Source organism: Calliphora vicina, chromosome 1 (genome assembly GCF_958450345.1).
Source record: "Calliphora vicina chromosome 1, idCalVici1.1, whole genome shotgun sequence".
Classification (NCBI taxonomy): Eukaryota; Metazoa; Arthropoda; class Insecta; order Diptera; family Calliphoridae; genus Calliphora; species Calliphora vicina.
The window spans coordinates 172,444,542-172,455,731 of record NC_088780.1 but is presented as its reverse complement, the minus strand read 5'-3'; the positions used below and the strand labels follow the sequence as shown (position 1 = coordinate 172,455,731).

Sequence of the window (11,190 nt, the reverse complement as noted above, 5' to 3'; positions counted from 1 at the left end):
GAAATATATGTATATTCTAAACCCTTAGTCAGATTTGAATGAAATTTCACATGTGCAAAGAGGAAGTGTTGACGAGTTTTAGATTTGAATTTTTACCTCATGAGCCCACCAGGAGCAGGGCCAGGGGTCTCCAAAGTAGGACACTTCGGGTATGTTCTATTTTAAAAATGATCCTATTTCTTCGTTCGTGTTCCGATTTCAAAAAAATTACACATATAGAATCTTCTCATCGAGCACATAAAACCTTGTCGTAGCTATCAATTATCTTTTATAGATTAGGAGAGATTCGCATTTGAAAATTACATTTGCAAAATTTTTACCCACCCTACTCCAGTTTTTTGATGTCCGCGGTTCCAAATATTTCCCAATTTTCTCCATTTTTCTTTCATAGGACTAACACCAGATGTATATATCAAATAAAGAAAGATTTTTTCGATTTTTCGCAATTTTTTGGGGAAAATAGTTCTTTTATTTTTTTTAAGTTATCTAAAAAACATCTAATCCATTCAAAAATCCCTATTTTTGTATAAAATTCAACTTTAGGGCAAAAATTCTCAAATCGCATGGTCGATATCAAAATATAGTAACCTATTTTAGATGGCCCAATATGTTCTTAATTATTTTGTAAAGGGTTCCAATCAGAGTACGGAAATAAACAAATCGAAACGTTTGCTATCGTTCTGTTTTGTTTTTTGCTGTGATTAACACAAAAACCAAACATAAACGTTGAGAATGATTGTCCCATTTTGTTTCGTATTGTTTTTGCTCATGAGCTCAAACTGTACATTAATAGAAACGTACGCAGCTAGAAAAGAAAAGAGTAAAGGTAGGATCACACGATTGCCGCAATGAACCAATTTAATACAAATTTTATTGTGCTGAATTGGGGCCCAATAAAGAAATTGTCCCAATCAAATTCTCTGCAGTCACATGATTGCTTCATTTTATATAAATTTGATTGTCGTAAATTGGCGCAAAGCGATTTAGTGGCAATAATTGTCGCATTTCAGTCACACGATTGTTCTAGTTTACGGCAACTCAGAGAAACAGCTGTTGTGCTAGATGTTAAATTTTGTTTTGTTTACATAAATGTAAAACCAATCTATTTTTGAAAAAAATATTTGTTAAATAAAAAAAGAAAATTGCGTCGGCCTTAATTATCATATAAAAAAATTAATAAAGAAATGTTAAAAGATGCATGTGGGTCAGAGAGTGGCTCACAAAAACAATATTTCATTTCATTTACTAGAACACAATTAATATTGGTGTATTTTTAACTTTTTTATTGGAGCATGTTGCCTATCAAGCATTCACATGATTGCCGTACCAGGGTTGCATTTGATTGGGCCAAATAAGCACAATATTGTTGTGGTTTGACATATGAGCCAATAAGTTGTGAAATCACACGATTGACGTATAAAATAGACCAATAATTGGTGCATTGCGGCAATCGTGTGATCCTACCTTAAGAACAATATTGAAAGTTTCAATTTGAAACATTCTGATAAAAAACGTTTAACAAACGTTTGGTAATTGATTTACTCATTATAATAGAGAACACAGTACAAAAAAAAAAAAAAACGAATAAAAAATACGTTTCTCTATCTGTTTTTTACTCAAATGTAACGATAAATCAAATAATGCAGATGAGTGAAAAGCTAATAGTTTCGTTTTCTCTCTTTGTCACTTGAAAAGTTTTTGTTTTGTTTTTGCTCATGTACAATACAATATAAAAATTTTGATTTGTTTTGTACATTTTGCAAACGTTTGCGAAATGTTTCGTTTATTTTCATACTCTGGTTCCAATAACCCCGCCCTGGTATGGATATTATAGCCAAAAAACGGAAAAATTACATTTTTGGGATTTTTCAAGACTTTTTTGGGAATTGCGGAATACTTGATAACAAATTTCAAAATTTGTTTTTATTTTTCCATTTTCATAGATAAATAAAAATCAGCTGTGTTGTTGATTTCACCTTACTTAGTGCATCATGTACCTACCTTTAATTTTTCAAACATTTATGCTGTTAGTAAGAACACAGATTTGAATTTGTAATTCAAACTTTATTTTAAACAAAGCATTTATTGGCTTATTGGTACATATGTACGTACGTACGTACATACATACATATATGTAAATCTTAAATTTTAAATTGTTAACAAATTAACCTAAATAAATTTTTGTACAATTAAACTTAAAACTAAGATGAACAAAGACTATGTGTTCAAAATAACACTGATCAAAATTACCATTAATACGCTAGTTTAAGAAGCTTTTAAAATTCTACTACTAACAAATTATCATAGATAACAGTAACGTACATATTTTGGACAAGATTGAAGAAAATAACAAAATTTTTCTTAGTTGTACTTAATTAGAAAATAATTAGTACTATCTTTGAGGTATTTACAGTTCTTTTGAATGATGATAAATATTAAAGAGACTTCTTAGCTTCCACAGGTATTGGATCATTACGATTTTTGGCCATAGAGTCATTGTTGTTGTTTGCATAAAGAACAGATTGCATTTCGTTGTCGAAGTTTTTCTTTTTGTATGATTTCTTGTAGAAGTCGTTGAAGAGGAAATAAAAGAATATAGCATTGGGAAGGGTGAAACACACGGACCAGCGTGGATAATTGCAATCGGTGTATAGTAGTTGGGTTTGGTGAATGAATACCATACAGAATTGAATCTAAGTTTTTGATAATAAAAGCAATTAGAATTATTTTTGTAAATGTTTGTCAATTCTAAAAAACATACCATTTGTAAGTTTGTGATGTACTTCTTCCACCATAAATATTTTTGCATTTTTGGTCCGAAAGCCGATAAGAAATAATAGCTATACATGATTATATGGACAAATGAATTAATCCAGCCAATAAAAGTACCATGTCCCCCAGGGAAGTATTTAGTAGTTCCCCAAGAGATCATTGGCATAACACTGTGATGATATACGTGTAGAAATGTAACTTGGCGTTCATTTTTACGCAAAACGAAAAATACAGTATCCAAGAGTTCGGTGATTTTTGCTAAATAATAAACATAAACTCCACGTGCCTCCTACAAAATGAAAAAAAAAAAAACATTTCTCAAAATAGTACTAAAATCATCATCTACGCCGACTCCAACAACTTACTCTGTACGCCATAGGGGTCCTTGAGCGATCCACAGGTTGGCAGCGCCAACTGTAATTTTGCCAGATCACAAAGCCCTATAGTAAATAATAAAGAACACATTGGTATAAAATAGCACTATAACATTAACATACTTGAAAATCGGTAAATTTTAGGTATTACTGAGGACATTTTATAACAAATTTTAAAAGTTCTGAAATACCCTCAAAATCTTTAGTTATTTTGAAAAAACTCTTTGAGGTTTGGTTACTTAAGAATGTATAACTCATTAATTTTTAGGCGTTATAAAATTATCTGAAGCCTTTTTTTCCACCAAATGTGAATTAGAGGAACTCATATTATATAGAACGTAAAACTTTACGGAAGTAACAATCAAACTTTTATGCAAAGATTCACTATTATTTTTAAATGAATGACCGACTAAACTACAACAGAGTTACACAATCTCTGAAATGTTTAATAACTGATGTACCAAAATAAAAGCGTTGAGAGTTGTTTATTTGCCAAAAAATTAATGTGCATATAACTTGAAATAACGCGGCGGTAAACGTAACGCTCGACGCTTTTATTTAGCTAAGACCGATACGGCCGATAATCTATACTAAGCTGTTTTGCAAGTATGTATTACGTATAATATTTTCACTGTTAGACAGCGCAATTAGTAGAGTACGTAGTATTTAATATAATTATTATTAACAATTTTGTAATTATACCTCATAGACCATCCATACGCTAATTATAACTTGAAATAGATTGTAAACCATTAATGTTTTCTCCAACTTAAATGGCTTACGATCCTTCATGAATTTCGGACCCCATGATAGAACGAAATACAAGTAAATGGAAAGTATTGTCAAAGTTGGCACTGGGGACTTAATCAAAAACCAATCATTTGTGCGAGGATCTTGAATTAAAAAAAAAAATATATTAAAAATATATGTACATATATATTATTGTATCGATGTACATACATACATACATACATACATACATACATACATACATACATACATACATACATACATACATACATACATACATACATACATACATACATACATACATACATACATACATACATACATACATACATACATACATACATACATACATACATACATACATACATACATACATACATACATACATACATACATACATACATACATACATACATACATACATACATACATACATACATACATACATACATACATACATACATACATACATACATACATACATACATACATACATACATACATACATACATACATACATACATACATACATACATACATACATACATACATACATACATACATACATACATACATACATACATACATACATACATACATACATACATACATACATACATACATACATACATACATACATACATACATACATACATACATACATACATACATACATACATACATACATACATACATACATACATACATACATACATACATACATACATACATACATACATACATACATACATACATACATATGTTCAATGTTATTAGTTTTAATCTAAACATCACAATATTTAACATACATACGTACATACATATGTAGCTATCATCCATCAACCAAGGTACTTACCAGCCAGTTCAATAAAAAGGAAATTCCAATAATCAATCTTGGTAGCATTCATTCCCGCCATTTTTAATATATTAAAAATTTGCCAAGAATATTTACTATCCGATATATAATTCAAAGGTTTCGATGTCTAAACGAATTTAGAAAAAATCTGAAAAAGAAGAAAAACTAAAATTATAAACAGTTCAAATATACCTATGTAGATATGTAGTCCTCCTCCACATAAATCAAATAGCACATACAGGTATTCATTTTCATTTCCTCTTTAACTGAGTAACTATGTACTATGTAATTATCGATCAATGCAACAGTTTTTTTTTGAAAAATTTAAAATTCCACTTTAGTTGTTCTGTCAACTTAAAGCAAAATTAACAATTTTACATCGATTTATATAAGCGATACTGATTTTATACAGAATAAAAAAAGTACATTTTAAGAATATGATTTCTTAAAAAATTATGTATAACTTACACAATGACAGCTTGAAAATTATTTTATTTTTACGATATGAACATGAGTTCAAACCGAGCTAGTATCTTCAAAATAAATTTCTAAAACATTGATATACAGTGACTGACAAAAGTCTACGTACGACCATTATTTTAGTAACTCGCGGTCTTCTAAACCATAATAAGTAATAGTAATGATGCAGTTTTATTTCAAATGCATTTTTAGTAATATAGCAAAAAAATATCGCTGAATTTATAATTAATTTAAACTATTATTCACAAAAAATTAAAAAAATATGTTGACAAAAGTCTACATACGATCTGTACACTAAATAAACATTTTTTAGCGAATACAAATTTTCATTAAATTCAATATTTCGTTGGGCCACCACGGGCAGCTACAAGCGTCTGGGCATCAAACTAACTAAATTTTCCAGTTCTGTGGCCTTTATATTTTGACATTCTTCTGGAAGCTTCTCTGAGTCGATTAAACGATGTCCGTCTGGCTGGCTGGCTGGTTGGTTGGTTGGTTGGTTGGCTGTCCATGTAAACCTTGTGCGCAGAGTACAGGTCGCAATTCTTAAGATAAAATTTGGTACATAGGACGAAGCCTATTGAAACTGGCTAAAATCGGTATATTATTTCACTTAGCCCCCATACAAATGTCCTCTCGAAATTGGACGTTTTCGGTCATAAATGTTTAATTTATATATGTATCTACACAAATTTCTCTCCAAATAACTTTTATATATACAACAAGTAAGAAAGTATGGTCGGTCAAGCCCGACCATATAATACCCTACACCAAGTAAATGAGTAAAAATATTCTTCTTTTAAAATATCAATAATTTATATTCGTGAGTGATTTTCGGAAGTGGGCCTTATATGGAAGCTATGACCAATTATGGACCGATCACCATAAAATTAGGTCGTGTGATTTATGTCTATATGAAAGTTATTTATGTTGAATTTTGTGTATATATAGCATTTTTAAGTGACGTTAAAGTGATTTTCGGAAGCGGGACTATATGGGAGCTATGATTAATTATGGACCGATCGTAACAAAATTTAATGACACGATTTTTTATATAGTGGGGAGGGTATTATGCGTTTGTGCAGATGTGTGTAACGCCCAAAAATATTGGTCTAACACCCACCTTAAAGTATACCGATCGACTTAGAATCACTTTCTGAACGATGTCCGTCCGTCTGGCTGGTTGGCTGGCTGGCTGGCTGGCTGGCTGGCTGGCTGGCTGGCTGGCTGGCTGTCCATGTAAACCTTGTGCGCAGAGTACAGGTCGCAATTTTGAAGATATTTCAATAAAATTTGGTACATATAATTTTTTCGGCCCAAGGAAGCCTATTGAAAATGATTGAAATCGGTCCATTATTTCACCTAGCCCTCATACAAATGTCCTCTCGAAATTGGACTTTATCGGTCATAAATGTTTAATTTATATATGTATCTATGTATCTACTCAAATTTCGCTCCAAATAAGTTTTATATATAAAGAATTCATGTCACCAAATTTTGTTACGGTCCATAATTAGTCATAGCTCCCATATAGACCCGCTTCCGAAAATCACTTTAACGTGCTTAAATCACTTAAAAATGTTGGTATATACACAAAATTCAACATAAATAACTTTCATATAGACATAAATCACACGACCTAATTTTATGGTGATCGGTCCATAATTGGTCATAGCTCCCATATAAGGCCCACTTCCGAAAATCACTCACGAATATAAATTATTGATATTTTAAAAGAAAAATATTTTTACTCATTTACTTGGTGTAGGGTATTATATGGTCGGGCTTGACCGACCATACTTTCTTACTTGTTTTTTACTGCTAAAGGTAAAAATATTTCAGCCCTTCGTTGTGTAACTTTAAACTTAAGCTCATTTATAATAAGAGAAACTTCCAACATGCTAATTTTTTGCGACTCAATCTGCTTTATATAATTGTGAAATAAAATGGCTTGGCTTCAGAAGAAGGATTGCCAAAAAATGTTTTTAAAACAGATGGGCACTTTGTTTGAGATAAAAAATATATGTATATCCTTTAAGGGTTTCAAAAGTTCTAACATTCTTTCAATGGACGGTTTAAGAGTAAGCAACCTTGTCTTGCTATATCCAAGTAATTTTTTATATTCTACGTCTACTGTATCACAAATTAATTTAAATTGTTCAACACGAACGGTATAAATATAAAAATATGAATAAATTTTGACAACATAACTTCAATATCTACCGGAAGACATTCAGTACCCGTTTGAAGACAATTATTTAATACATGTGCAGCACAATTGACTCCAATAAGAACATTTCCAGTAGATGAGTGTACTTTTTTAAAAACATTATTTTGTCCTCGTCTTGCAGCTCCACCAAAGTTACAATTTGTGTTATCTGCACATATGGCAAGTATTTTTATACACTTCACCTTCGTGAGAAGGGTATATATAAGTTTATTATTCCGTTTGTAATTTCCACAATATAATTTTCCAACCCTATAAAATATATATATTCTGGATCCTTATAGATAGCGGAGTCGATTAAGCCATGTCCGTCTGTATGTCTGTCTGTTGAAATCAATTTTCTGAAGGCCCGAGATATCTCCGGGATCCAAATCTTCAACAATTCTGTCGGACATACTTTCGAGAATTTTGCTATTTAAAATCAGCAAAATCCGTCCATAAATAACGGAGATATGTATGTGTTTTGTTTCTTTTGGCGTTGTTGTTGTTTTTTATACAATTAAACGTATGTTTGGATGTGTGTTGGTTTCATTGCCTTGCGTATTTTGTTTTTGTTTTTTCTTTTGGTGTTTGTTTCGTTTGGCGTTGTTGTTGTTTTTTGTGTTCTTGATAAATTTAGGATGCTGTACACTGAAAGTGGGCAATGTACATATATATATACCATAGATGGGGCTAGTGCACTAATTTTGCAGTTTGCACTAATACTTAGTGATAGTGCAAAATTAGTGCAATCATTCATAGTTCATAGTTAGTGATGAGTTGAAAATTAGCAGCCTCACTAAACATTAGTGATAGTGAGTTAAAAAATGTTGCACTCAAAATTAAATTAGTTGATTTAAAAAAATGCAATCATCAGTTTATTGCAACTTTTTTGTATGCACTAATTTGAGTGCAACTTCAAATTGTGCACTAAATTTTTAAGTTCAAAATGGTTTAAGTTTATTTCTGAACACTAATTTAAAACTTAAGACTAATATTTCATTAAAAATAACAAAAAATATTTAAAATTTTTATTTTTCGAATTTGGAGTCAACAATTTCATGACTACTCATTTTTGAAAATTTAGTGATAGTATGTTTAATGCAGCTTTTTTTGATTGCAGGTTAAAAGTTTGCACTAATTAATTGTAGTGCAGATTTTTACACTAAATCTTCGTTTAGTGATAGTTAAACAATTATCACTATCACTATTTTTTTTGTTAGTGCTAGTTAAGAAATAAGCATTATCACTAAAGCTGATAAAAAATAGTGCAAACTAAATTTTTTCCAATTTTAGTGAGTGATAGTGCAATGCTGATTTCAATCAACATTTAGTGCACTACCCCCAACTATGATATATACTAATTATAAAAAATAAGATTCGGCATAGCCGAATATAGCACTCTTACTTGTTTTATTTAAATCAGTAAGTAAGCCAAATGTCATTGTTGATTTTGTTGCAATTTTCATCAGCTACGTTATTTTAAATGACAGTTGATATCGACACTACTTATCAGTATTAGTAAATGTTGTGTCAGAATTTTTGTATATTTATATATTTCTTATGTGTTTTTCAATGCGTTTTTTATGTAAAACTGAAAAAATAACGAAATACTGAACAAATACACTAAATAAAATACAGAACATTTTCACGTTTTTTAGCAAAGAATAATTTATACAGAACAGGGCTCTAAAATACAGTACTGTTCTCTATAATACAGAACGTCTGGTCACCGTATGCATAGCAATAAAAATAGATTTCAAACAAAACTTCATTATTATTTTTTTATTTACCGGGTTTTCTCTAATAAAGTGGCAAAAATTGTGGTCATACGTAGACTTATGTCGACCACTGTACATACACAGAAAAAAGAAATACATAATTGGAATGAATTTTTAAATAAATATTATTAATCGAACATGACTTTTTTTTCATAAACTATTTTCATTCAAAATAAGAACATGTTCATAAATATTATAAAATTTTCCATGACGCATATTTTTGCTTTTTTCACATACATTTTTTAATATTTTATAATAAATAGCATTACAATTGCATTACGCAATGAATTGGTTCAAATATTTTTGTATAATTGGCCTATATTGGCCAATCTCATCTGATTAATCAACAAAATCTGAAACATAAAAACTATCACAAAAACATCCATTAACATTAAAGCATTTATTTCATCTTCTTCCAAAAATGCAGTTAAAACGTAACAATATGTACATAACAAATTTTCCAAGAAAAATTTCAAACATTTTTAAGCAACATAAAAATATAAATGAAAATTTTAATATTTTTTATATTAAAATTGCATGTTACTCCAATTAAAAAATAAGCTAACAGGTGTTTCGTACTTTTTCTAAATTCGAACCTTTTAGGAGAGAAAACGGGTAAAAACTGTATTTTGGTACTATTTTGGCACCCTATGTATTTTTTAAACAAATAAACATAGAAACAAATTTTAAATCGTATTCTTTACTTATCAAAAAATAAAAAATATAAGTTTGTTACTTTTTGGAAATTCGAACCCTTAAGGGATAAAAATTGTGTTTATTTTTGGTACTTTTTCATAAAATATGTTTTTCTATAATTTGACATACATACATACATACAAAATTTTTATATCAAAGTTTTTCATAATTATGTTCAAATTAAACATTAGAATATATATTTCGTTAAAACTTAAGAAATCGGTTTGTCAAAAAAATTAAAAATTTAAAGAAAACCGAAACCGGTTCGGTTTACAACAATGAAAAAGCCTGTTAACCAGTTTTGGATTTCCATTTTGGATACTCTAACTCGTACTTATGGTTGTTATTTAATGTAAAAACAAATATCACCTAGACCTACATACTCGTATTTTAATATTTATTGTCTAAACATCTTAAAAATAAATAGTTACAATCATCTTGAAATCATTGTGAAATACCTTTAGATCACATGTGGACCGTTACTTTTTTATTTATTAATATAATTTGTTTACTCTTCTACGTACAAATGGTCAAGTTTTGTATACAAATTATAATCATAAATTTCTGTTACACGACAATATCATAGAGCGGATTGGTCCAACTACACACACAATACTAATGATCATGTCAGTGATGTTTAGTTATGTGATGAGTTTTAAATAACAAACAACAATGGGATACATACACGTACAACAACAATATTTAATCGTGGTAGTTATTATTTTATTACCAAAAAAAATTACAAAAAAACGGTCACAATGGAATTTGTTTTGTCTTCCAAATGTGTGTTTGTATATGTACGAAAATTAGACCTGCCCTTTTAAAAATAGATCTGCTTTAGATGGGTCTGATATTGTTAATTAGCATGTAAAACTAACTGATGCTAGATTTGGATAATGATAGCCCGTACCGGAAATCAATTGAAAGAACATACATACAGTATCGGACAAAACATTTGCAACTAACATTGAAAATACTAGTTTTGTTTCGTAAAATTAAAACAAAACTATAGTTTTGTTTCGTAAAATTAAAATCTTTCCAGTATTTAAACTTGATTTTGTGAGTTCAAGTTTCTTATTATGCCAGTAATAACTTAATACATTTTTTAGGTTCAGTTATAGCTAGGTTCTATTTTTGCAGTATAGTATGTGAATCAACCTATTATTTTTATCCGTCAAGACAATTGCAACTCTTACAGTTTTTGTTGTTAATGTTTAAAAAAAACCGTTATTTTTGCTTTTGTTTTGTTCCAATTCGTAGTTTATTGGTATAAAA

At 29.6% G+C, this 11,190-nt stretch overlaps 1 protein-coding gene across 1 annotated transcript; it reads right to left on the bottom strand.

The window, feature by feature from the left end:
• Nucleotides 1-2,335: 2,335 nt before the first annotated feature.
• sit (stuck in traffic) lies at nucleotides 2,336-4,894 on the bottom strand. Its single transcript, XM_065512770.1, has 5 exons — nucleotides 4,753-4,894; nucleotides 3,849-4,039; nucleotides 3,138-3,212; nucleotides 2,762-3,061; nucleotides 2,336-2,693 (listed from the first exon to the last, which is right to left on the bottom strand). The coding sequence occupies exons 1-5, from the start codon at nucleotides 4,811-4,813 to the stop codon at nucleotides 2,436-2,438; spliced, it is 885 nt and encodes a 294-aa protein (XP_065368842.1). The 5' UTR covers nucleotides 4,814-4,894; the 3' UTR covers nucleotides 2,336-2,435.
• Nucleotides 4,895-11,190: the final 6,296 nt, after the last annotated feature.

What these genes read in the sequence shown, in the direction of transcription:
- sit (XM_065512770.1), bottom strand. Translation starts at nt 4,813, where the DNA reads ATGGCGGGAATGAATGCTACCAAGATTGATTATTGGAATTTCCTTTTT. An exon ending in CCTTTTTATTGAACTGGCTG is followed by an intron (nt 4,040 to 4,752) that starts GTAAGTACCTTG and finishes TTTTAATTCAAG; the next exon opens with ATCCTCGCACAAATGATTGG. An exon ending in GCGTATGGATGGTCTATGAG is followed by an intron (nt 3,213 to 3,848) that starts GTATAATTACAA and finishes TATTTACTATAG; the next exon opens with GGCTTTGTGATCTGGCAAAA.